Source organism: Uranotaenia lowii, chromosome 2 (genome assembly GCF_029784155.1).
Source record: "Uranotaenia lowii strain MFRU-FL chromosome 2, ASM2978415v1, whole genome shotgun sequence".
NCBI lineage: Eukaryota > Metazoa > Arthropoda > Insecta > Diptera > Culicidae > Uranotaenia > Uranotaenia lowii.
The window spans coordinates 382,041,351-382,064,988 of record NC_073692.1 but is presented as its reverse complement, the minus strand read 5'-3'; the positions used below and the strand labels follow the sequence as shown (position 1 = coordinate 382,064,988).

Here is a 23,638-nt window from a genome sequence, read left to right as displayed (position 1 = left end):
TAATTTTCTATATAACCTGTTGTCTGAAAAAAATCATGCATTTTAGTCATGGAGAAACCAAAGTTGAACGAATTAGTTACATGGGTCTACCCCAAGGCTCATGTTTAAGCCCCCTGCTATACAACTTTTATGTCCGAGAAATCGATGCTTGTATCGCACAAAATTGCACGCTAAGACAGCTTGCGGATGACTGTGTTGTTCATATCACAGGTAAAACAGACACTGAAATAAAACCTCCATTACAAGAAACTCTAAATAATTTTTCACATTGGGCCAGGAATCTAGGCATCGAGTTTTCGCCTAGTAAAACCGAGTTAGTAGTTTTTTCAAGGAAGCATTTCCCTCCTCAAATAGAGCTCCTTATGATGGGTAGAACTCTAACTCAATCTCTTAGTTTTAAATATTTGGGTGTCTGGTTCGACTCTAAATGCCTCTGGGGAAAACATATTAGGTACTTGACACAAAAATGCCAAAAGAGAATCAATTTTCTTCGAACGATTACTGGAACCTGGTGGGGTGCTCATCCACAGGACCTCATCAGGTTATACCAAACAACGATACTGTCGGTTATAGAATACGGAAGCTTTTGCTTTGGGTCCGCCGCGCAAACCCACTTGATTAAACTTGAACGAATACAGTATCGTTGTTTGCGTATTGCCATGGGTTGTATGCAGTCGACACATACGATGGGTCTCGAAGTACTGGCGGGAACAATGCCGTTGAAAAATCGATTCTTCGATTTATCGCTACGTTTCCTAATTCGAAGTGAAACTATGAATCCTTTGGTGATAGAAAATTTGGAAAGGCTTATGAATATTAATCCGCAAGTAAAATATGTAAATAATTATAAGACTTTTAGTCAATTAGAAATAAATCCTTCTTTGTTAAATTCGGACACGAGTCACTTTTACCCGATTAGCAGTTCCTCGATAAGATTCGATATGTCCATAACCGCTGACATCTGTGGAATACCAGATCAAGTCCGACCCAACATCATTCCTTCAATCTTTGCATCAAAAGTACGTGAAATTGACCCTACAAGAATGTTTTTTACAGATGGTTCTAGAATCAACGCCGCGACTGGTTTCGCAGTGTACAATGAGCGCTTTGAAGCTTCGTTCAAGCTCCGAGAGTCATGCTCCGTTTACACTGCTGAGCTAGCAGCTATTTACTGCACCTTGGAACACATTCGCACACTGCCCGTAGACCACTATTTCATCTATTCGGATAGTCTCAGCTCCGTTGAGGCGATCCAATCGATGAAACTGATGAAGCGCTCTTCCCATTTTTTGCTGTAAATTTCAGGGATATTGGGCGCTCTGATCGAAAATTCGTATAGGATTACCTTAGCTTGGATCCCGTCTCATTGCCTTATTCAAGGCAATGAGAAGGCGGACTCATTGGCTAAGGTGGGCGCGTTACAAGGTGAAATCTTTGAGAGGATAATAACTTACAATGAATATTTTTCAATACCTCGCACTTTAGCGATTAACGCTTGGCAGTCTAGCTGGGATGATGGCACAAAGGGACGTTGGCTCCATACGATTATCCCTAAGGTTCCGACGAAGGCATGGTTTAAACATTTTAACATGAGTCGCGATTTCATTCGCGTGGTTTCTCGGCTCATGTCAAATCACTGCCGGCTTGACGCGCATTTGTTTCGTATACAACTAGTTACAAGCAATGTTTGTGTTTGTGGGGATGGCTACCACGACATCGATCATGTTGTGTGGACGTGTGAACGGTTTGATCGATCGAGGACTTGGCTACTGGATACCCTTAGGGCCCGACGTAAACCACCCGATGTTCCAATTCGAGACATCTTGGCAAACCTTGATCTTGAAAATTTTACCCTATCTACAAATATCTTAAAATGTCTGACTTGGTCGTTTAGTCCTCCTTCTTCGTAACTTTTTCCCTGTATATGTACCCTATTAATCTTTATTTCATCTACCATCCAACGGGTTCCACAAACTCCACCAGAAGTTTGGCCAAGAAGACGACAATCTGGAGTAGCTTCCGCATCCAAAGCTACAGAGAGCCACTACCGAGCCCAGATGGAGAAACCCTTTTCAATAATGAACCCTAAATGCTTCCCTTCCCTCCCCCGAATTAGAATACAACTAACAGTTGAGTCGCCGCGACTATTACGGCTCCCCCTTCTACTCACATAGATTAATAAAGTGAACCACTCGGCAAAATGAAGCTTTATAAGTAAAATGCCTTAATAAACAAACCTGATTTAAAAAAAAATATATTCGTCGTCCATGATGCAGCATTCAAGTTTTGTCATCATGTTGAGGTACAACTTCTTGGCACGTGTTTGGATGAGCTTGTTCTGCTTCTCGTCGTGATTAGGGGCCTTTTGTACCTTGAATGTTCGAATCCCAGCCTTAGTTTTGGCCTTCTGGACAAAACTTCGGCTTAGGTGCAGCTTCTTAGCCACATTCCGAATGGAGGCGTTCGGGTTTCGGTTGATGGCCCCAACTACGCGGTTGTGATTTTTGGTGTTGTACGGAATACTTTTTCCTTCACTACTGGGCTTCAGATCAGTGGTCAATCGTTTCTAGAACCGCTTAGTCATTCGCGACACCGTGGAATTCGTGATTCCCAACGTTTTAGCGATGGAACGATACGAGAGATCCTTGTTCTCGTGATGAATGCGCAAGATTTTATTACGCACGAGCTGTTAACAGAATTCTTTCGATTCCATTTTCGCGAGTTTTGATCTTACTTTACTTACTTAACGATCCCGCGCCGATCCTCCGGTGCATAGGGCCGTGGCAAAAGACCTTCACTTGGTCCCAGTCAAGATTCTCGTCGACAGTTCGGATTTCAGCGGCTAGGCTTCGCCGCCACGAGTTTCTGGGTCTTCTTCGATGACCTTCTGGATTCCAATCTAGCGCCTCTCTGCAAATCTCGTTTTCATCTCTTCGCAGCGTGTGCCCAATCCATCTCCACTTCGTTCCCGAATCTCGATTTCTAGCGCCTTTTGATGACACCGGCGATGTAGTTCCTCATTCGAGATCCAGTTGCCAGGCCACCAAGCGCGGATGATATTCCGCAGGCAGCGGTTTACAAATACTTGCAGTTTTCGCGTCGTTACCGCATATGTGCACCAAGTTTTGCACCCGTACAGCAATACGGATTTGACGTTTGAGTTGAAGATTCGGATTTTCGTTCGTAGAGAGATCTGGCGTGACCGCCAGATGTTTCGGAGACTCGCAAACGCAAATCGGGCCTTTCTGATCCGGGTTTCGATGTCTTTCCTGGTACTACCATCAGGCGTTATCTGGCTACTCAGATACTGGAAGCACTCCACTTTCTCAACTTGTTGCCCAGCTACCATGAAACTGGAGGGATTTCCTGTGTTGATGTCCATCGACTTGGTCTTTCCGACATTGACCTTGAGACCTGCTGCCTTGGAGCTTTCGGTGAGGTCGTCGAGTTTGCTCTGCATATCTGGTTGTGTTTGGGCGAGAAAAACAATATCGTCAGCCAGGTCAAGGTCGTTCAGTTGCTCCATTGTTGAAGGATTCCACGGCAATCCTCGGTTCGGTGCACAGTCAATCGATCCAATCAGAATTTCGAGTTTTGATCACATGAATTTAAAACTTGCAGGATGTAAACAATGCATTATGCACTAAATCCACCCAAATTATCATTAAATTCTACCCAACGTTTAAAAAGTTAGAGCAATTTGATAGTGTGACAATTTCACCGTGGACACCCCTAATCTTTCGCTGTCTGTTTCGACTGTTCGGCTGTCCCATTTGTTGGTAACTCTTCATTCCCGAGCAACATTAAGTCGTATCAACAGATATCAAGAAGATTTTTAAAGTACTTTCGGGTTATTCAGATGTTGATTCGATTTGCTATTGAGTCATATCGTGGGACCTCATTAAAGATTGTGGAAGGGCTCTTGGATCCTCATAAGGCCGGAACAAATATCAATTTCTTCTTTTGTAACTTCCCCCTCCCCCCTTTCGAAATTTTCAAAAAAAAATCGAAAGGGGGAATAAATAAAGTTCGATGTATTGATTGGAAATTATGAAAAATGAATCAAATATTCGAAAGATTACAAGAGCAAAAAAACAGATTACGGAAGATGGGAGTTTTATCACCTTTTGTATTCTTGATTTTATTAAAAAATTACTTGATTTATAGGTTTTGTGCAATGATATAGTATGCAATTTTTTTTATTCCACTCGCCACCTCCCCCCCCCCCCCCCCTTCACGAAGTTCCAACTCCGAATGACAAAAGAAAGATTTGAAATTTGTTCCGGCCTAATGTTGAGGAAAAGAATACTTTAACCAAAAGTTCTTCACTTTTGTTGCGTTGAAGTCACTCGGTAAAATTAGGTATACCTCATGGAGGCAATCTTCGCGCATTAGCTTCAGTCCCATATTTCCCATGTCAAACTTTTAAGAGATTTTTATCTGCAGCTCCAGCTTTTTGAATTTTTTCCGAAATTTATACAATACATCTTCAATCACACGTGCGCATGCGATGTTAAATTTGCCATACTTCAAGTTAAATACCCAGATCTAATGCGAGCTGTACAACTTTACTGATCACCTGTGCTTTCATAGAAAATAATGGGGCTTATTCTGCGACGCGAGTGACGTGACGTGACTCACGAAATTCACTTCTTCATCCTGACTCCAGAAAATCATTCAGAAAAGATATTTGTGTATCGATGAGCTCTGAAGACCAATAACAGCTCATCCGAACGAAAATTTTGAGGCTAGAGAGGCTATTTAAGCCAGCAAAACGATATGAAATTTCGTAAGTCACGTCACTCGCGTCGCAGAATAAGCCCCAATGACTATACCCCTATTCTCATATGAGTCGCATGTGTAAAAACTGCAAATCGATAAAAAAAACGCTTGTAAAGTTTGAAACTTGTTTTCATGAAAACAATCGTATGCATCACTTGTTGGTAAACCTATCAAAAGTTCAGTTGACAAAAAAGAAATTGATATTTGTTCCAGCCTTATTAATTTACCTACTTCATTTTCGATCTACAATTTCTTTCAATTGTATATGCTCTAGGGCTGAATTTTGGTCATGGGACTCATATGCGAATATTTTTCACATGGGACACACCAGGGGTCATATTTTTTCGAAGTTTTGGGATCTAACTTCGTCCAAAAACCTGTTTTATGGGTAAGTTGTACCACAAGGTAGCGTTTTCCATCGATAACTAAAAAACGATGAAAATGCACATGGGATTCATATGCGAATGAGGGCAGTATAGTATACATGATATTTATGAAAAATAACGGAGAGTAAGTGAAAACGCGAGTGGTTTCAGAGAGATACTAAACAAGAGTGAGTTTTATTCAAATGCAAAAAGGACTGCTATGATCTATTTTTATAATTCTCGATTACTACGATCAACATCCCCCCTTAATCGAGAATTCTTGAATTCCAATGAAGAACCTGACTTCCTGTAGTTTCTGTACCGGAACCGCCTTGGTGAGAGTTTCTGTCATTCGATTAGTTGACCAAACTTGGTATAGTTCGATGGTTTTCTTCTTGAGCCAATAATATTGTCAAGCTCGGAGTTGTTGCTAAAAACAGCTTTGTTGATCTCTCCGGATAACGGACCACCCGGATTAACGACCCTTGAATCTGGCTGTACCATTTTGTGTGCCCTCCTCATTTCGGACCCTTTTTCAATATTCGAATCTGCCTCGGTGAATCGGAAAACTTCCTCGTCGCCTCGCTTGCGAAATTGAAACCCTTTGAAAACAACGTTGCAACTATTTGGCACCTTCTTGGTGGTTAGTGTTCTTGGTCCGGGGATTGTAGATGCAACAGCCTTTCGTCCCAGTTGGAAGACCGTTGAAAATTCCTGCTTCTTACTTAGTTTCCCACGTCCGACGCTTCACTGTGGGTCTATTCAAATGCCCCATCTTTCTGTGCCACCATGCCAAATCTTCTTTTGGCTTTGCCGCATATGCAACGTCTTTGCCATACCGACGAAGTTTGTAGAGACCATCTTGCTGATCACTCATCGCAATGACTTCGTCTTTGGAGTTGTAAACCGTGCACGAATCTCTCGTGAACACAACTCGATGTCCGAAACTACAAATCTGGCTTACGGACAATAAATTCGTCGCCAAATCTGGAATGCACATAACTTCTTTTATGTTTAAAGTGCTACACTCACCTAAGACATTTGCTCGGAGTGTTGTGTTTCCCTTGGCCACAACCGAACTTTTTATATTGTTAGCCACGACAATAGATTCCTTCACTGGAAGTGCATAAGCCAGTACCTCTCGATTGTTACACATGTGCGATAAAGAACCGGAATCAAAAATCCAGGGATCGTTAGATATCGCACGTTTCCGCACCATGAATGAAGAGTGCCTGTCCGGTTTCTGTGGACACTCGACAGCGTAATGCCCCTTCTGGTTGCACCTATAGCATACGATAGCTGACTTGTCTGGCTTACCGCTCGTAATCTTTTTCGGTTGACTTCGAATATTACCATAAAACACCCTCTCGCAACTCGTCGCATCATCATCCGGCCACTTGACGTCCTGCAAAATCTTTGCTCGTATAGTGTCCGCCGTCATGTTGATTCCTGACGCCTCGAGACCCATCACCATTGGTTCAACATTACATCATCTTATATCCTACACATACTACTTCGGAAGTCCCACCAGAAGAATGTTCGACATCCACCGGTCGTTGACTTCGAACCCGATCTCAGCTAGCTTGTGCCTCGTGGTCATCAGCGAATTGACGTACACCTCGACCGATTCACAATCCACTAGCCGTACCCTGATCATCTGCCGAAGAAGGCCAGATTCCCGAATATATCCGGTTTCTTGAAACGCTGCTCTCAGGCCATTCCACGCTTCTTTAGCTGTCTGCGCGTTCTGTACCAAGCTGTAATTGATTGGCTCGATACTCAGACAGATGATTGCCAGAGCCCGATCCGACAATTGCTGGGATGGTTCTTCCGTCGTAATCGCTGCCCATGTTCCTTCACGGATGAGCACCATTTTCATTGCAAATGACCAAGAGCTGTAATTTTCTTGGCCACGCAATCGCTCCGACAAAGGTAGGGAAATGCTGCCACCTGCAATCTGCGCCCTCGCAATCGTTTCGCTTCCCGCTTGACTGCTTCCTGAGAAATTCGCTTGCTGGCCGTTCCCGCTGGACATCGGTGTCCTCGAAAGTGCCCCGCTTCGCGCTTGTTGGCCATTCGATCCGCCTTGTCCAGTCATCCTCTTGCCGAAACAGAAAAATTTCTTATTAATCTTATGAGTTATCATTCACTTTTTCACTCAATACTTACATATTTGGTTTCAACTTGGGGAAATGCATGCAGTAGTCAGATAAATAAATTACAGATCACCCAAAACAGAATTCTTCGCTTAATATACAATCTTCCTATCCGTAGCCACACAGTTGATCTTTACAATAGTAGCAACAACATCATTCCAGTCAGAGGTTTGTACATAGTCCAGATTTGCAGCTTCATTTTTCAAAGTCTAAATAGAACTACTCATTGCAATATACATTTAATCGTTCTAACCACCAGTATCTTACAAGAAATAGAAACATGCTCGATCGCCCTACCGTTATCTCATCAACTGGTGAACGTTCTTTTGCCTTTAGTGGCGTTAAATTTTTCAATTATTTTGAGGACATATGTGGAACTTTTAATAATAACGTTCCACTGAAAAAGCTTATAAAAGAACATCTTTTGCAACCTAATTTCTTATCAACACTTCTAAAATCTTATAACATCTTGATATTTTAATTTCAATTTTACTTTTATTTAAAAAAAGACATCTGTAATATAGTTCTTTTTGTTACTTTAGTTTTGATAGAAAATTTAGATTAGCTTAGGTATAAGTAGTATATGATTTAGGTACTCCTAAAGCGGCTTGACCAGTGGAGTATTAAAGAAGTAATGTAAATAGCAAACTTATGAATAAATAAACCATCAAAATCAAATCAATCTCGTCGCTATGACACCCGCTTCTGGGCTCATAACCTTATGGATAATAACGGAGAGTAAGTGAAAACGCGAATGGTTTCAACGAGATACTAAACAAGAGTGAGTTTTATTAAAATGCAAAAAGGACTGCTATGATATATTTTTATAATTCTCGATTACTACGATCAACAGATATATATAAGATTTCTGTGCGCTTTGAGCCGCACTGGATCTTTAAGCAGAACCAGTTCAGTGGGAGGCACCGCCTAAATTTTCTCTATACTTTAACTCAAGTCCTGACCGGTGAAGTGTGACGACACGTTTACAATCACTTGTATTTGACAAGTAATTTTTTTTTGATAATCGTTAGTTAAAGGATTTATTGAACTTTCGGATATTACAACAATAAAGAGATAATTGTCTTAATTTTTTTTATTGTATTCTTTTTTTCTCATTTTTTTTATAAAGGATTTTAACTCCACAGGAGACATTCGTCCCTGTTTTTCCATGGTTGTTCTCTAGACTTGTTTTTCAATCAATCTGCTTGAGTTTTTAATCCACTCCAAGAAACATGAGGTGGTCCTAGGAAAATGAAAAGAGACAAAGAAAAACAAAATTAAAATTAGTGTTTAAAAAATACCAATTGATGAAAATTTTTACGAAAAAAATTAATAATCAGTAATGTACGATCAACATTGTGAATTGCATGAAAAAGTACACTGTATGCATTCTGACCGCCCGTACATAACTATCATCATGAAGGATTTCAACTTGGTAGAAATTTTTGGGGACACAAAAAGTTAAAGAGGAAACTTACCTATCTGAACAAATGAACCGTAATGTACAGTCTCATCCTTCTTGATCTCAATCGGCTTATCCTCACTGGCTAGTGGTAATTACTCGCTAACGTTCGGTTTTATGATTCCGTTATTTCGACTCAGAGGCGTCTTCGGGGTGACCGTTTTCGTGTGATTGCATGCACTTTATCCATCGCCGGGAAACCTATATAAAGCTTGAAGAGTAAGATTGTCGTTTTTCAAAATGAATTGCTTAAGTGGGTTGTCATTTCCAGTAAAGGATCCTATAGGACATTTTGAGGTATTAAACAGAACTTGAATTTTCGGACATCAACACAACATGGAACAACGTATTTGGCGAAAAACCATATTTGTTTGTATCTATTATTTTTTCCATGGTTTTAAACTTAAAAGAATGTGGTTGATACAGTTATTGTTATCAATCGCATTGATTGATTACGCCCTCAGGATGCAGGCACCGCCAGCCATCTTGATCTTTTCCTCGGCGCTGCGGGAGAAGAACTTAGCCTTAACGATAATCGGCTGCTTGGGGATGTGACCGGTTCCGAGCAGTTTGAAGTAGCCCTGTAGGAAAAGAAAAGAGGAATATAATTTAAAAATCGTTAATTTATGGTTTTTATTGTGGGAAGTTTTTTTAAGACTAATTTTAATCAGTAATGTACGATCAACATTGTGAATTGCATGAAAAAGTACACAGTATGCATTCTGACCGCCCGTACATAACTATCATCATGAAAAGTTTGAATTCTTCCGGACATTTGTATTGAAATACACAGGACAATACTTACGAATTTGACCAAATCGACGACGGGTACTTTAGTGGCGTCCTTCTTGCACTCAATGCGCTTATCCTCACCGACCAGGGACCACAGCTTGGTCAGGTTCAGCGTCGGGCAGTACTTGTGATTCCGGTTAAGGTGGAAGTTCCTCATACCGACCTTGCCGAAGTAACCGGGATGGTATTTGTCGTAGTTGATACGGTGATGGTGCATGCCACCAGCGTTACCGCGACCACCGGGATGCTTGCGGTGCTTACCTGAAATCAATTACATCAAGTTTAATTTTTGATGAAGACGTTTAAAACAGAACCCGACAAATGACGGAAATCGTTAAGTGATATTGTTCAAGGTAAATGAAATTTATAATAGGTACATTTCTACAAGAATCAAACCAAAGGATTCGACAGATTTCGAGCGATTACTGAAGGAGTAAACATAACCAAACTTAATTTTTGGACAGCAAAACAGGGATTGTTATGAAAATTCACTCACCGATACGACCGTGTCCGTGGCTGACATGGCCACGTAGCTTCCTGGTCTTCTTTCGTTGACGTAGATTCTAGAACAAGCAAAATACGAGAAGTTAGTTGAGCTCTCTTCGAAACGCACCTGGCGATCGGGCTTCATGGCAGGAAATAAACAAAACGCTGCCAGTTTCCATGAAAATGTATCACTGAGCACGAAATTTAAAATTCACGTTTTACTACCCAAAACTACCGCAAAATTCACCAAATAAACGCTAAAAATTGCCAGTAACAAGTAACCCGTACGCCAGAACCGTCAAAAACGGGACACTTACGACCATTGTGGTTTAAAAAGGGGAAAACTACGCTGCTCGTACCGCGATGTGTTCGACAGCGACCGAAGTTAGCCGGAAAAAGAACGCATTCGCTGTTGACGTTTTCTGCTTCTTTTTGACAGCTTCGCGCGAGCTGTCAGTGGTGTTTCCGGTGTGGGGAATTTCTCGGTGCACTGAAAAGAAAGGAGCGTTGAAATTATCAGTTTCAGACATAGGTGCGTGTTGATGTTGACTCAGGCACATTTAAAAAATTTGGTCTTGGTCTTTTTCTAAATATCTCTTGTATAATACCATGAAAGCTCATTGAAAACGACTTTCTATTCGGGTTTATATTTCATTCCCATTTTTTCGCAAGCGATCAAATTCGCCTGTACTTTGTAAAAACATTTTTTACCAACTGGATTTCGTGAAAGTTTTTTCATTGTTCGTGTATCATGCGTGCATGTTCATGTTTTAATCATATTGAATCGAAGGAATACTTTTTTTTTAAATAAACTGTCGAGAATGTTGCATTTTTCAACTTTAAAGACAAAGAAAGGCACTACAATAAATTTGATAAGAACCAGGCCCAAACTTTAGCATTTGAGAAACGAAGCAAATTTCTATGCCAATTCACGGAATTTATAAAGAAATCTATGACTTACGACAGAATTATTTGTAAAAAGGTGCATTAAAGCACAGAGAACAGACATACAAGCTAGCCCACGAAACTTGTGTAAAATTTCCAACGATAGTTTTGAATAATTTTTCTGTTTCTTTTGGCTGGGTCTTTTCGAAAACTGGCCACCTGAAAATTTGATCTGTAACTTTTGAACGGCACAATAGATTGCACTGTTTCAAGTCAATTTCTAACGTATTTTTTGAATGTCAGAATTTGAAATTTTACACACTTTTTGGAAGATTTTTTGTTCGAGCTTGTACGTCTGTTCTCTGTGATTAAAGTCATAATATAATAACTTGAATTCGAATGTTATTCTGATTAAATTTTGAATTTTCTTTAATGCTCTTATATTCTTTGAAAATTTCAACCACAAACCTTTATTCTTTTCTCATTGACTGCAGTATATTCCTAATTTGTACGTGATTTCTACATTGAAACATTTTATTTTTATTCTGAAGTTTGCATTTCAGGTCTGGAGCTTACAAAATTTGTATTCTGATAACTGGATCAAATTTCTTTTTTTCAAATTCGGAATCATAATCGGAATTCGTAGCATGTTCTTTCGTTATGTTAGTCTGTTTTTTTTTTATTATTTTCAAACATATTTTTTCAGTGTAAACTCGATAGTGGGGAATTTCCTGTTTTTGAAAATTAAGGTCGTCCACAAAAAACGCATCAAAACGGTCAAAGCGGCGGATATTTTTCTCCTTTGCATCTTCAGATGGTTTTTTGGTTTGGTTTTATTGTAATTGATTATGGATTCTACTTCTAACTTTTGTATATATATTTTTTCTACATAGTTCCCCTGAAAATTTCTCTTAATGTTTCTTATCGGATATACTTTGAGCTAGCTTATAGTGGCACAAGCTAAAAACTACAAAACTTATTAGCAAACGTGGATCTGGTTGCCCTAAATCATATCAAAACGGCAACTCGAAATTGGTCGCTTTGGCAGTTACCGTCGTTAAAAATTTGTTTACAACTGGTACATATCTGAACAGAAACGATTCGGTTACCTTTAAAAACTAAAAAAAAACGTACTTAAATAGCTCCAAATTAACAAGGCACAATGAATTTTGATAACACAGAGTTTATGAATCAAAAAATGCTCAAACCGCTCATGCCAGAAGATATGCGTAACGAGTTGATAGCGGCTTTAAAAACTCAAAATGTTCAGCATCACAATCGATCGCGATCAGTTCGAAGTGAGTATACTTTTAAATTTATTAATTTTTTACAGTAGATTGACATTTTTGTTTTTAGACTTCAAAAAGTTTCCATATTCACAATCGCCGATCCCTACTAGTCCCCTTGTGGCGCCAAATGGTTCCAATGACGAGGACAAACGGTTTCAGCTGCGACTGCAAGCCATTCAAGAAATCAAATCGTCGGAATTGTCCTACCTTCGGCAGTTGGAAATGCTGATAAACCATTTCGTACTACCCCTGAAAAGTAACGGATTGATCCAGGAAAAGGAACATTCCCAAATTTTCGGTCAGCTAGAAACTATCCACAATCTCAGCCAAGAGTTGCTGAAACATTTGGACGATAATTTGGACAGCGTAGTTAAAGCTTTCATGAATCTGGGACCGTTTTTCAAACTTTATTCAGTCTATGCATTTGATTATCGTAAATCGCTGTGTGCTCTACAAACACTAATGCTCAAAAGCCCTGGGATAAAGAAATTTATAACGAATACTGAAAGCCGGCCAGAGGTTCAAACTAAACTGATATCGCTTTTGATAATTCCAATTCAAAGGATTCCACGATACAAATTGCTCCTGCAGCAAGTCCTCCTGTACACAAGTCCTTCAGATGGAGCGCACAAGCAACTTCAAGAATCTATCAGACTTGTGGAACAATCGGTGTCCCACATCAACTCCGTGGTAGAAGACTACGAAAACACTCAGCGACTTATAACGATTCAGAATGCGCTAACTACAAAATCATTGAAAATCGTTAACCCTGGGAGAAAAGTCCTCAAGGAAGGAGTGCTCCGGAAAGTCAAACCCGACGGAACAACGTCCAAAAAGTACGGTATCCTTATGTCCGACATGTTCATTTACTGTCGAATGCTCAAAGATGTTGACCATCTGATGTCGGAAAATGGTCTGGAATGTTGCTGCATGTTTCCGCTTAAGAAATGTAAGGTGGTGGAAATGTTTCGTGGCAATTTTAAACTCAGCTGCAGCGGAGATGGGATAATCTTTACGGCTGAAAGTCCCGAAGATAACCAAAGTTGGCTGCAGGCCATACGGGAGGCCATCGAACTACACGTGCAGTGTCGCAAGACGCTTCGAAAGTTGTCGAGCAATCGGAAACCATTGCGGTAAACATCTAATTTTTTTCTTCAGTATAAAAATCAAATTGCTTATTTCATTTTTTTTTAGTAAAAAACACATTCAACGCCTTGAACCAGAGGACGATTATCTGTGGTTGTTGCGTCGCAAAACGGCTAGTCCACCGCAATCACCGGCCAAGCGGTATCAGCGTAGCTGGTCGCTGCGAAAGCTGGACTGTTTGAAGGCCATGAACAGTTCCTATCAGGAGGACACGATGTCGTCAGTAAAGGTAAACTACTTAGGTAACACTCCCAACAAAAAACTTTTAAACCAGAGAGCCACATCCGCTGCCGCTGCTTTGGACGAAAATCGTTCCATGATACAGTTGCAAACGTATGGTGAATCTCCGAAACCGGGTCCAAGTGCCGATGGTACCCGGAGAAAGCATGTGCACTTTCAGCTGCCGGCCTCGTATTATAAGCGCTGAGTTTTGGCTGCGTTTAATGCTCTTTCTTGGTTTTTCTGTTTTCGGTCAAGTAATCTCAATTTGTCCCAGTTTTTGTTTTCTATAGATATAAATACATTTTCGTTGTGGATATTAATATATTTCGTTCGTCACCTAATTTGATTTGTTATCATGAAGAACGAAAAGAAACTACTTTTATATATTTATTTTTAAAGTTGTTTTTGTGGTATTTTACTATCATTATGGCATTCGTGTCGAGTGATATGAAAATTTACAGAGTTTTCCAAACGTTACATACTCTCATGAATTTGAGTAGTAGACCTGCACTGCCCCTATTCGCATACGAGTCCCATGTGTAAAAACTGCTAACCGAGAAAAACGCTTGTAAAGTTTGAAAATTGTTTTCATGAAAACAATCATTCATCCTTTGTTGGTAAACCTATCAATAGTTTGGATAGAAAACACTTCAAAGAATACTTTTGTTTACTTTTGCGCTTATACTAACCAGTATTTACAGAGAAATTACAATAAAATACTCATGTGACTCATATGCGAATATTCTTAACCCCCGAGCAGAGATTATTCGCAAATGAAACTGATTTTAAACGATGGTTTTTCAGTCGAGTTGGATATATTTTCAAAAATTTTGTTTTCATTCGTTTAAAATACTTCAATTCAATGTGTGTTACGGATCCGTACATATTTCCGACCAAATTTAGCTGATTTCTAAGCCAAAGAAGGAGACTTCTTCCGAGAACATCTTCCTAGGTGATAATCTAAAACAGTGGTATTGATATTGTTGTGGACTGGCCCGTGCGAAGGACCCGTTCATAGGGGGGGTTTTCGAAATTCAAATTTAGCTAGCAATTAAATAACAATAATAAAAATGCATTGATTTCTAAAACCATTTGCTTATTTATTGTCATCACACAAACTCGGAAAAAGTAAGGAATTTCACTGATACGATACAAAATATATCAGAATCAAAGTTTAAAATAAATGTTTTTTCCGGTAAGTTATTGATAAATTATTCAAAATGCAAAGCAAATTCGAACTATGTTTTTATTGCGCATTAAAATGAAGCTTGCTACCTCGAATCATTTTTAAATCTTTCCATAGATTCATTAAAAATCATGATCGATTTACAAAAATGAATTAAAAACGTTAAAGCTTGAAATTTCAAGCTTTGAATATTTTGTCGCTGTTAATTTAAATATAGGATATTGAAATGGACAAAAGCAAGAAACTAATTTTTCATATTAAAAGTTTGGATTTATCGGCTAGGTTTTTGTGTTCTTTAAATATATACTTATATATGTTCCAGAACTCAAAAATTCAGAATTGGTAAACAAAGACAAACTTTTGAAAAATATTACAAATAGTTGTTTTATTTGGACTATAAAATTTGGTAAATTTATTTGAAAATTAATATAACAATACAAGAAAATTTAGTGAAATAATTTGAAAACTAAAATAAAATGGTAATTCAATTTATCGGTCAAATATATTTTATTTTAGTGAAATATTTCAAGATGAAAATTGAAAAAATGAAAATAAAAAATTTGTTGCATAAGAAATATATCGATGACATGTGATGATAATGATTCTAATCAATTTCGACTCGCGTATTTTAAATATTTGTTCTTTAGAGGGTAATCAGCCTGCGACTGAAAACCTATCTAATAGAGACAAAAAAAAAAAATCTGTTCATTTCTTCTAACTTTCCATCCGCCTATAATTTTCACAATCCTTTAATGCTATTACTTTATGAACATAACTTTTACCGATGGTCGATAAATTAAATGAACAAACAGTACTAAAGATGATTAAACTCATCATAAATTTAAATAAAATATGAAGATGAAGAAGATAAATTTTTAACATTTTTATAGAATTTTTTCTAAAAAAAACGGTTTAAACAATTTTAAAATCTCATTTAAAGAATTTTTTGGATAATTCAAGAGACAGCATTTAATGATGGATTTGGTGGATTTTGCAATCCTGACTTCGATTTTTTGTCAGATTTTGTCTTTCACATCTCGTTTTGGTGATACGTAGTTTATAAGTTTAAAAATAAATCAATTTTGAGTGAAATCAATCATCGATATCTAATGAACTAAAAAATCTAATTAAGAGAAAAAAAACAGATTCTGAATTAGACGAACCAGCCCGAGGCTGAAAGTCTCTATAATAAAGAGAAAAAAAAGATTCTGAATTTATCCGATTAAAGAATAATATTTTGATGATGATGAGGATGATGATGATGATGATGATGATGCTGATAATGAAAGATGATAAAAGTTCTACAGTGTTATTTAATTTGAACGACCATTTTTTTTTACATAACTGAAGAAAATTGAAAATAAAAGTTTTATTCCATTCAACAAATTTGTTAAAATCTGCAAAATGATCTGATGTTTTTTTTGAAAATATATTTTATTCTATTTAGATGAAACTTCTTTTAAAATTCTTAATAATATATTTTCTTGGAAAAGTCGATGAAAAGGTTAATTTAAACATTTTTTTGTAATTTTTCAAGGTTTTTTCAGAAAATTGCAGATTTAAAAAAAAATTTTTTCACCTATTTTCAAAAGTTTAAAGGCATCAAAATAAGCAAAAATAAGCTTATAAATTCTTCGCACTTCCAAATAATGTAAATTGGGGGACTTGTGTAATTTATCGAACACTTTTGAGAGTGAAGTTGAGCATTTAAAAGAAAAAAAAGGAAAAAAAAGATGGTTTTTAGAGAAATATTTCACATCAGCATAAAATTTGTAATCATATAAACGATTATTTTTATTTATCAAGACTACTGCCATGATAGTTGCGGAAAGTAACGATGGAACCGAGGAACACGAGGCAGAATAAGAAGGTCATCTCAGTAGACACTCAATCTACTTGTTTCAAACCAGATGACGAAAGTTACGATTCCTCGAAAGATCTCTCAAACTGTTAAAAAAGCTAGCTCCTACTTATAACGGGGTCATCAAGACAACATCAGGACTTCTACCTTCCACTCCCTGCGACGCGGCTTGTGCGGAAAGTGGTAAACTTCCATTTCGACACCGAGCGGTGTGCCACCGAGCTGTGTGCCACCGAGCTGTGGAACACCGAGCGGTGTTCCACCGAGCACTTGGTTTTGCTTTGAGGACATCTGAATCGAACGGGGAGGGGTTCCTCCTGACCGAGGCAGATCGCCTCCTTAGAGAATCCACTGGCCAGGAGATCCCGCCAGTGTCCACGGTCCATTGGTGTGGAACCAGAGGCTGGAACCTTCCTAAAACACTCACTGACCTGACAATCAAGAAGCAGTTCAGAGCAGGCTCCAATCCAACAGCTATCCAAAAAGCAGTAATAGAACTGACCAGGACCCGGTACTCAAACCACACAGCTCGTTACTCGGACGGCTCACTAGCATCAGGAAGGGTCGGGGTAGGTCACCTGTTATCGTCTCCCAGACCAATGTAGTCTTCTCAGCAGAAGCAGCAGAAGCCCTTATCGCAGCAACAACACCCTCACCTGGTCCCATCGCTGTCTTTACAGATTCGGCCGGTGTCGTTTCTGCTTTAGAATCAGAGTCAGTTAAGCACCCATGGCTTCAGAAAATCTTACTGGAAGCTCCATCAAATACAACTTTTGTCTGGATCCCAGGTCACTCCGGCAACCCTGAGAACGAGATGAACTCGCAAGATCAGGTCGGCAAGCACTCTATACTAATCTTGTCCCAGCAGAAGATACAAAGTCATGGGTATCTAAAGTGATAACCGAAAAATGGGCTGAGGAATGGTACTGTACTGGACAAGAAGAAATCAGGGAATTCTTCCTTCGCAAAATTAAAAGCGTGGTGACTAAGTGAGATGAACACAGAGAGCAACGAAAATTACCTAGACTGAGGACGGGGCATGTAGCTTTTGCATACAACATGAGCAGTGGCAGTGACTTCCGGACCCAGTGTACAGTGTGTCATGTACACCAGACGGTAGAGCACGTCTTTTACGAATGCCTACAGTACGAAGGTGCTAGACTGACGTATAATATCTCCAAGAATATAGGAAAGGCGTTAGGAAATGATCCAACCATGACAGTGGTCGTTTTTTCGTTCTTGAAGGATGCTGGTTTGTCCGATCAAGTATAAAGACCATATTTTTTTTTTTTTAATCAAAGGTCTGTTTATTAAGGCATTTTACTTACAAAGTTTCATTTTGCCGAGTGTATCACTTAACTTATCTATGTTAGTAGAAGGGGGAGCCGTAATAGTCGCGGCGACTCAACTGTTAGATTATAATTTAATTTAGGAGAGGGAAGGGGAACGTCTAGGGTTCAGTATAAAAATTTTCCATCTGGGTACGCTGGTGGCTTCCTGTAGCTGAGGTTCCGATAGCTGCTCCAGATGATCGTCTTCCTGGCCAGCCTTTTGGTAGAGTTTATCGGACCCATCGCATGAGAGGTTACTCTATTAATGAAACGAAGCCACGATTAATAGGGTACATATACAGGGGGGAAGATTAATAGGGTACATATACAGGGAAGGTAAGAGGACTAAACGACCGAGTCAGACATTTTAAGATATTTGTAGATAGGGTACAAATATTCAAGATCAAGTTTTGCCAAGATGTCTCGAATTGGAACACCAGGTGGTTTACGTCGGGCCCTAAGGGTATCCAGTAGCCAAGCCCTCGATCGATCAAACCGTTCACACGTCCACACAACATGATCAATGTCGTGGTAGCCATCCCCACAAACACAAACATTGCTTGTAACTAGTTGTATACGAAACAAATGCGCGTCAAGCCGGCAGTGATTTGACATGAGCCGAGAAACCACGCGAATGAAATCGCGACTCATGTTAAAATGCTTAAACCATGCCTTCGTCGGAACCTTAGGGATAATCGTATGGAGCCAACGTCCCTTTGTGCCATTGTCCCAGCTAGACTGCCAAGCGTTAATCGCTAAAGTGCGAGGTATTGAAAAATATTCATTGTAAGTTATTATCCTCTCAAAGATTTCACCTTGTAACGCGCCCACCTTAGCCAATGAGTCCGCATTCTCATTGCCTTGAATAAGACAATGAGACGGGATCCAAGCTAAGGTAATCCTGTACGAATTTTCGATCAAAGCGCCCAATATCCCTGAAATTTCCAGCAAAAAATGGGAAGAGCGCTTCATCAGTTTCATCGATCGAATTGCCTCAACGGAGCTGAGACTATCCGAATAGATGAAATAGTGGTCTGCGGGCAGTGTGCGAATGTGTTCCAAGGTGCAGTAAATAGCGGCTAGCTCAGCAGTGTAAACAGAGCATGGCTCTCGAAGCTTGAACGAAGCTTCAAAGCCCTCATTATACACTGCGAAGCCAGTGGCGTTGTCGATTCTAGAACCATCAGTAAAGAACATTTTTATAGGATCAATTTCACGTACTTTTGAAGCAAAGATTGAAGGAATGATGTTGGGTCGGACGTGATCTGGAATTCCACGGATGTCATCGGTCATGGACAGATCGAATCTTATCAAGGAACTGCTACTCGGGTAAAAGTGACTCGTGTCCGAATTTAACAAAGAAGGATTTATTTCTAATTGACTAAAAGTTTTATAATTATTTACATATTTTACTTGCGGATTAATATTCATAAGCCTTTCCAGATTTTCTATCACCAAAGGATTCATAGTTTCACTTCGAATTAGGAAACGTAGCGATAAATCGAAGAACCGATTTTTCAACGGCATTATTCCCGCCAGTACTTCGAGACACATCGTATGTGTCGACTGCATACAACCCATGGCAATACGCAAACAACGATACTGTATTCGTTCTAGTTTAATCAAGTGGGTTTGCGCGGCGGACTCAAAGCAAAAGCTTCCATATTCTATGACCGACAGTATCGTTGTTTGGTATAACCTGATGAGGTCCTGTGGATGAGCACCCCACCAGGTTCCAGTAATCGTTCGAAGAAAATTGATTCTCTTTTGGCATTTTTGTGTCAAGTACCTAATGTGTTTTCCCCAGAGGCATTTAGAGTCGAACCAGACACCCAAATATTTAAAACTAAGAGATTGAGTTAGAGTTCTACCCATCATAAGGAGCTCTATTTGAGGAGGGGAATGCTTCCTTGAAAAAACTACTAACTCGGTTTTACTAGGCGAAAACTCGATGCCTAGATTCCTGGCCCAATGTGATAGATTATTTAGAGTTTCTTGTAGCGGAGGTTTTATTTGAGTGTCTGTTTTACCTGTGATATGAACAACACAGTCATCCGCAAGCTGTCTTAGCGTACAATTTTGTGCCATACAAGCATCGATTTCTCGGACATAAAAGTTGTATAGCAGGGGGCTTAAACATGAGCCTTGGGGTAGACCCATGTAGTCGTACCTTAACCCGTAACAATCGTCGTTATCCTCGAAGTACAGAATTGCAGCTCGGCTCTCCCAGTTTCCAGGTAAGTATAGTGGGTTTTTTCCAGCAGGTAAGTATGTTATACTTTCAGGTTTCCTCTCGTACAAAAACAACGCAGGTTTTGGTAAGTACAACAACACTCTATTTCAACTAATTTATTTACTAAACAACTATACTTTAACTTAATTTAATAATTTAACTTTCACAGGTACTATGCACAACAATGTTTCTTCTCGAATCAACAACACGAACAGGAGTTTACTTTCGAGGTTTGAGTCTTCGATGTCCAAGCAGAAAAACTGAGGCACGTTTCCAATGCGATGGGCCTTTTATAAACTAAGCCTCCCGGAAAAGACTCTTCATCATCTTGGTGTTCGTGATGTTCGCTGACGTTTTGATGAAGTTGACAGTTGACCTCATGTCCCGTTAGTGAAAATATTTGTTTCAGGAACGGGAGGTGGTGGTTTACCCCAATTTCGTGTTCCACGAACATACTGGCCCCTTCAGAAACCGCGTTTCTGACAGCATCCAAATGACTTCCTCTGCTGGAGCGTGTACATGATGATGGTCCTTTCTCAGTTAGCGTGAAGACAATGTTTACATCAGCATCCATCTGCGTCGCGCCCGTCGTGTCGGTCGTTGAAAAGATTTTATTTGTGATCTGGAAATTTTTAAGACCCGGTAGCGGTTTCTAAAGAGAGTGAAACGATTGGACAGGGACTCACCGTATCCATAATAAGTAGTGCCTTGAAATGTTTGTGCTGCTGCAGGCGAAAAGGTGCTACCGAACCTTATTTTGGCAAATACTGTTGGCTGAACGGGTAAAGCTGCTGATCAAAACAAACCGTGGCTTGAAGAGTGCGATGTAGCAGCAATTGGTGCGTTTGTGTCGTGAATGTTGGTGGAGTGAATCATCCTGGAATGTTTAAGACCCGGTAGCGGTTTTTGGGTGGAAATAAGTGCATTGGACAGGAACTCACCTGATCCAAGCCGAAATAGGCCTTGGATTTATTGTTTTCCATTTGATCCGAAACCATTAGGATGCTGTGGTTGAATTCCTTCGAATACTTTGTCTGTAGTTGATTGTCCAGTGCCGGTTGTTGTAATTGATTCAACAGGCGTTGATGCAATCGGCAACAGACAAATTTTAGCCACCGGTCGTGTACAGGAACCCTTAGGAGTTTGGAGGGTGACCACTCTAGTGATGCCATCGCGCCCAGGATGAGTTTCAATAACCCTTGCAGTCGGCCAGCGGATCGATGGGGTTGCGTCGTCTTTCAGAAGAACTAACTGGTTTTTTTGTATCGCCACAGGTAAGTTGCACCATTTAGCCCTTGGTTCTAATGTTGCTAAATATTCCAGGTGCCATCTTCGCCAAATGTCTTGGAATAATTTTTGCGTTTGTTGCCACTTCCGGAGGTAGTTGAATGGAATTTCTGAGTGATTATCATCAGGCACAGACTTGAGTGCCGTGCCAACTAAAAAGTGCCCCGGAGTTAGTGGCTCATAGTCTGTTGGATCGTCACTTAATGGCACGATGGGACGGGAGTTTAAACAGCACTCAATTTGACACAACAAGGTTTCCATGTCGTCGTATGCCAGGGGACGATCGCGAACAACTCGCAGAAAGTGCTTCTGTGCAGAATTTATTGCCGATTCCCACAGGCCACCAAAATGGGAAGCTCTCGGAGGATTAAAGTGCCAGCGGATATGACAATCTGAACATTCGGCCGCAACTTTGTCAGCGTGTTCTGGATTCCGGATAAGTCGTTTCAGCTCATTTTTCGCGCCAAGAAAGTTTCTACCGTTGTCGCTGTATATGTCGGACGGTGGGCCTCGGCGTGCGACGAAGCGCCTCAGGGCTTGCAGGAATTTCGCTGTCGTTAGATCGAATACTAGTTCGATGTGGACAGCTTTTGTGCTGAAGCACACGAAGACAGCAACAAACGCTTTGGTTGGTGAGGCTCGACGTTGCGGAGGTTTGAGTAAAATTGGACCCCAATAATCGACACCTGTTTTGGCAAATGGTCGGGTGGCAGTTATGCGTTCCTTTGGCAGCTCAGCCATAAATTGTTCCACCAATTTAGGGCGAGCTCGGACGCAATTTAGGCAGCGGTGGACGACTGTTTTGGCCAGATTCCTGGCCCCTATGATCCAGTACCGGAGGCGCAGGATACCTAGAAGCAATTGTGGTGCTGCGTGTAAATGCCTCTCATGGTAGCATTCGACAAGCAAGGTGGAGAAGCGATGCTGATAAGGGAGCAGAATTTGATGCTTGGCGTCGTAGGTCAATGATGATCTGTCGATGCGACCTCCTATGCGCATCAGGTGATTGGAATCCAAAAACGGAGTGAACCATCTGAGTCGAGATTTGACAGGAGCTGGTTTTGATGCTTTGAGAGCTGAGACGTAGTCGGCAAACTCCTGAGCTTGGACTAACCGGATGAGAATGCCTTCGGCATCCCGAATTTCGTCTGCACTAAGAAATGGCTGGAATATTCTGCTTTTTCGTGGATTCCGACGGTGGAAAGAAAAGCGCAAGCAAAATGCTGTTACCCGAAGCATAGTTTGGAACTTGGAGAACCTTGCCACGTAAACGTCGATAAATGTAGGTTCGGTTGTGGCCGTTAGAGCTGTGGATTTTGCTGGGCGGAATTCCAATTGGGTATCAAATGTGTGATTCGAAGATGATGTTGGCCACATACTTTGGTCTGATCGAAGCCATTCAGGGCCTTGCCACCACAAGTCACAAGAGAGCAGGGTATCTGCATCGATGCCTCTGGATATATGGTCAGCCGGGTTCTGCTGACCAGCCACATGATTCCAGGAAGATCCTTCCGTCGAGAGCTGAATCTTGGAAACACGATTCGCAACAAACGTAGTCCAATTTGAAGGATTAGACTTTAGCCAGGCAAGAACGGTGGTGGAATCGACCCAGAAAAAGGTTGGAAAAGTCCTCCCGAAGGCTGATGAGATCTTTCTATACAATTGGGCGGCCTCAAGCGCTCCACAGAGCTCGAGTCGTGGTATGCTACGCTTTTTAAGGGGAGCAACTTTTGATTTAGCGGTTAGTAGGCCGACTGCAATGTTGCCTGCGGAATCGGTCGAACGAAAATAGGCACATGCACCGTAAGCTTGTTCGGAAGCATCAGAGAACATGTGTAATTGGAGGGTTGTGAAGTTTGAGTGGACGATGCAACGCGGAATTCGTAACTGGCTAAGTGATGGCAGTTGTGAAGTATATTCCTCCCAAAAACTGGCAAGAGAGGCTGGCAGTGGCTGATCCCATCCCCAAGGTTTTCCGTCACCCGAATTAAGACTCCACAAAGTCTGCATGAATATTTTGGCAGTGACTATGACAGGACCGACTAAACCCAATGGATCGAACAGCTGGGCGATCTGTGAAAGGGCAACTCGTTTGCTCAAGACCGTGCTGTGCAGTTGGTCAAATGCCTGGATTTGGACCCGTAAATTGTCCGAA

The 23,638-nt window shown here is 40.4% G+C and overlaps 3 protein-coding genes across 3 annotated transcripts; 1 reads left to right on the top strand and 2 right to left on the bottom strand.

Moving 5' to 3' along the window:
• Positions 1–9,114: 9,114 nt before the first annotated feature.
• LOC129746395 (60S ribosomal protein L27a) lies at positions 9,115–10,452 on the bottom strand. The gene is made up of 4 exons (XM_055740032.1): positions 10,361–10,452; positions 10,054–10,120; positions 9,571–9,818; positions 9,115–9,346 (listed from the first exon to the last, which is right to left on the bottom strand). The coding sequence occupies exons 1-4, from the start codon at positions 10,364–10,366 to the stop codon at positions 9,218–9,220; spliced, it is 450 nt and encodes a 149-aa protein (XP_055596007.1). The 5' UTR covers positions 10,367–10,452; the 3' UTR covers positions 9,115–9,217.
• A 1,414-nt stretch (positions 10,453–11,866) lies between these two features.
• On the top strand, positions 11,867–13,893 carry LOC129747085 (putative protein tag-52). The gene is made up of 3 exons (XM_055741101.1): positions 11,867–12,226; positions 12,285–13,350; positions 13,412–13,893. Exons 1-3 carry the CDS (start codon positions 12,091–12,093, stop codon positions 13,788–13,790), a joined length of 1,581 nt encoding a protein of 526 aa, XP_055597076.1. The 5' UTR covers positions 11,867–12,090; the 3' UTR covers positions 13,791–13,893.
• Positions 13,894–18,060: 4,167 nt separating this feature from the next.
• LOC129743234 (uncharacterized) lies at positions 18,061–23,316 on the bottom strand. The gene is made up of 3 exons (XM_055735213.1): positions 21,620–23,316; positions 21,138–21,330; positions 18,061–18,222 (listed from the first exon to the last, which is right to left on the bottom strand). Exons 1-3 carry the CDS (start codon positions 23,314–23,316, stop codon positions 18,061–18,063), a joined length of 2,052 nt encoding a protein of 683 aa, XP_055591188.1.
• Between the last annotated feature and the right edge of the window lie 322 nt (positions 23,317–23,638).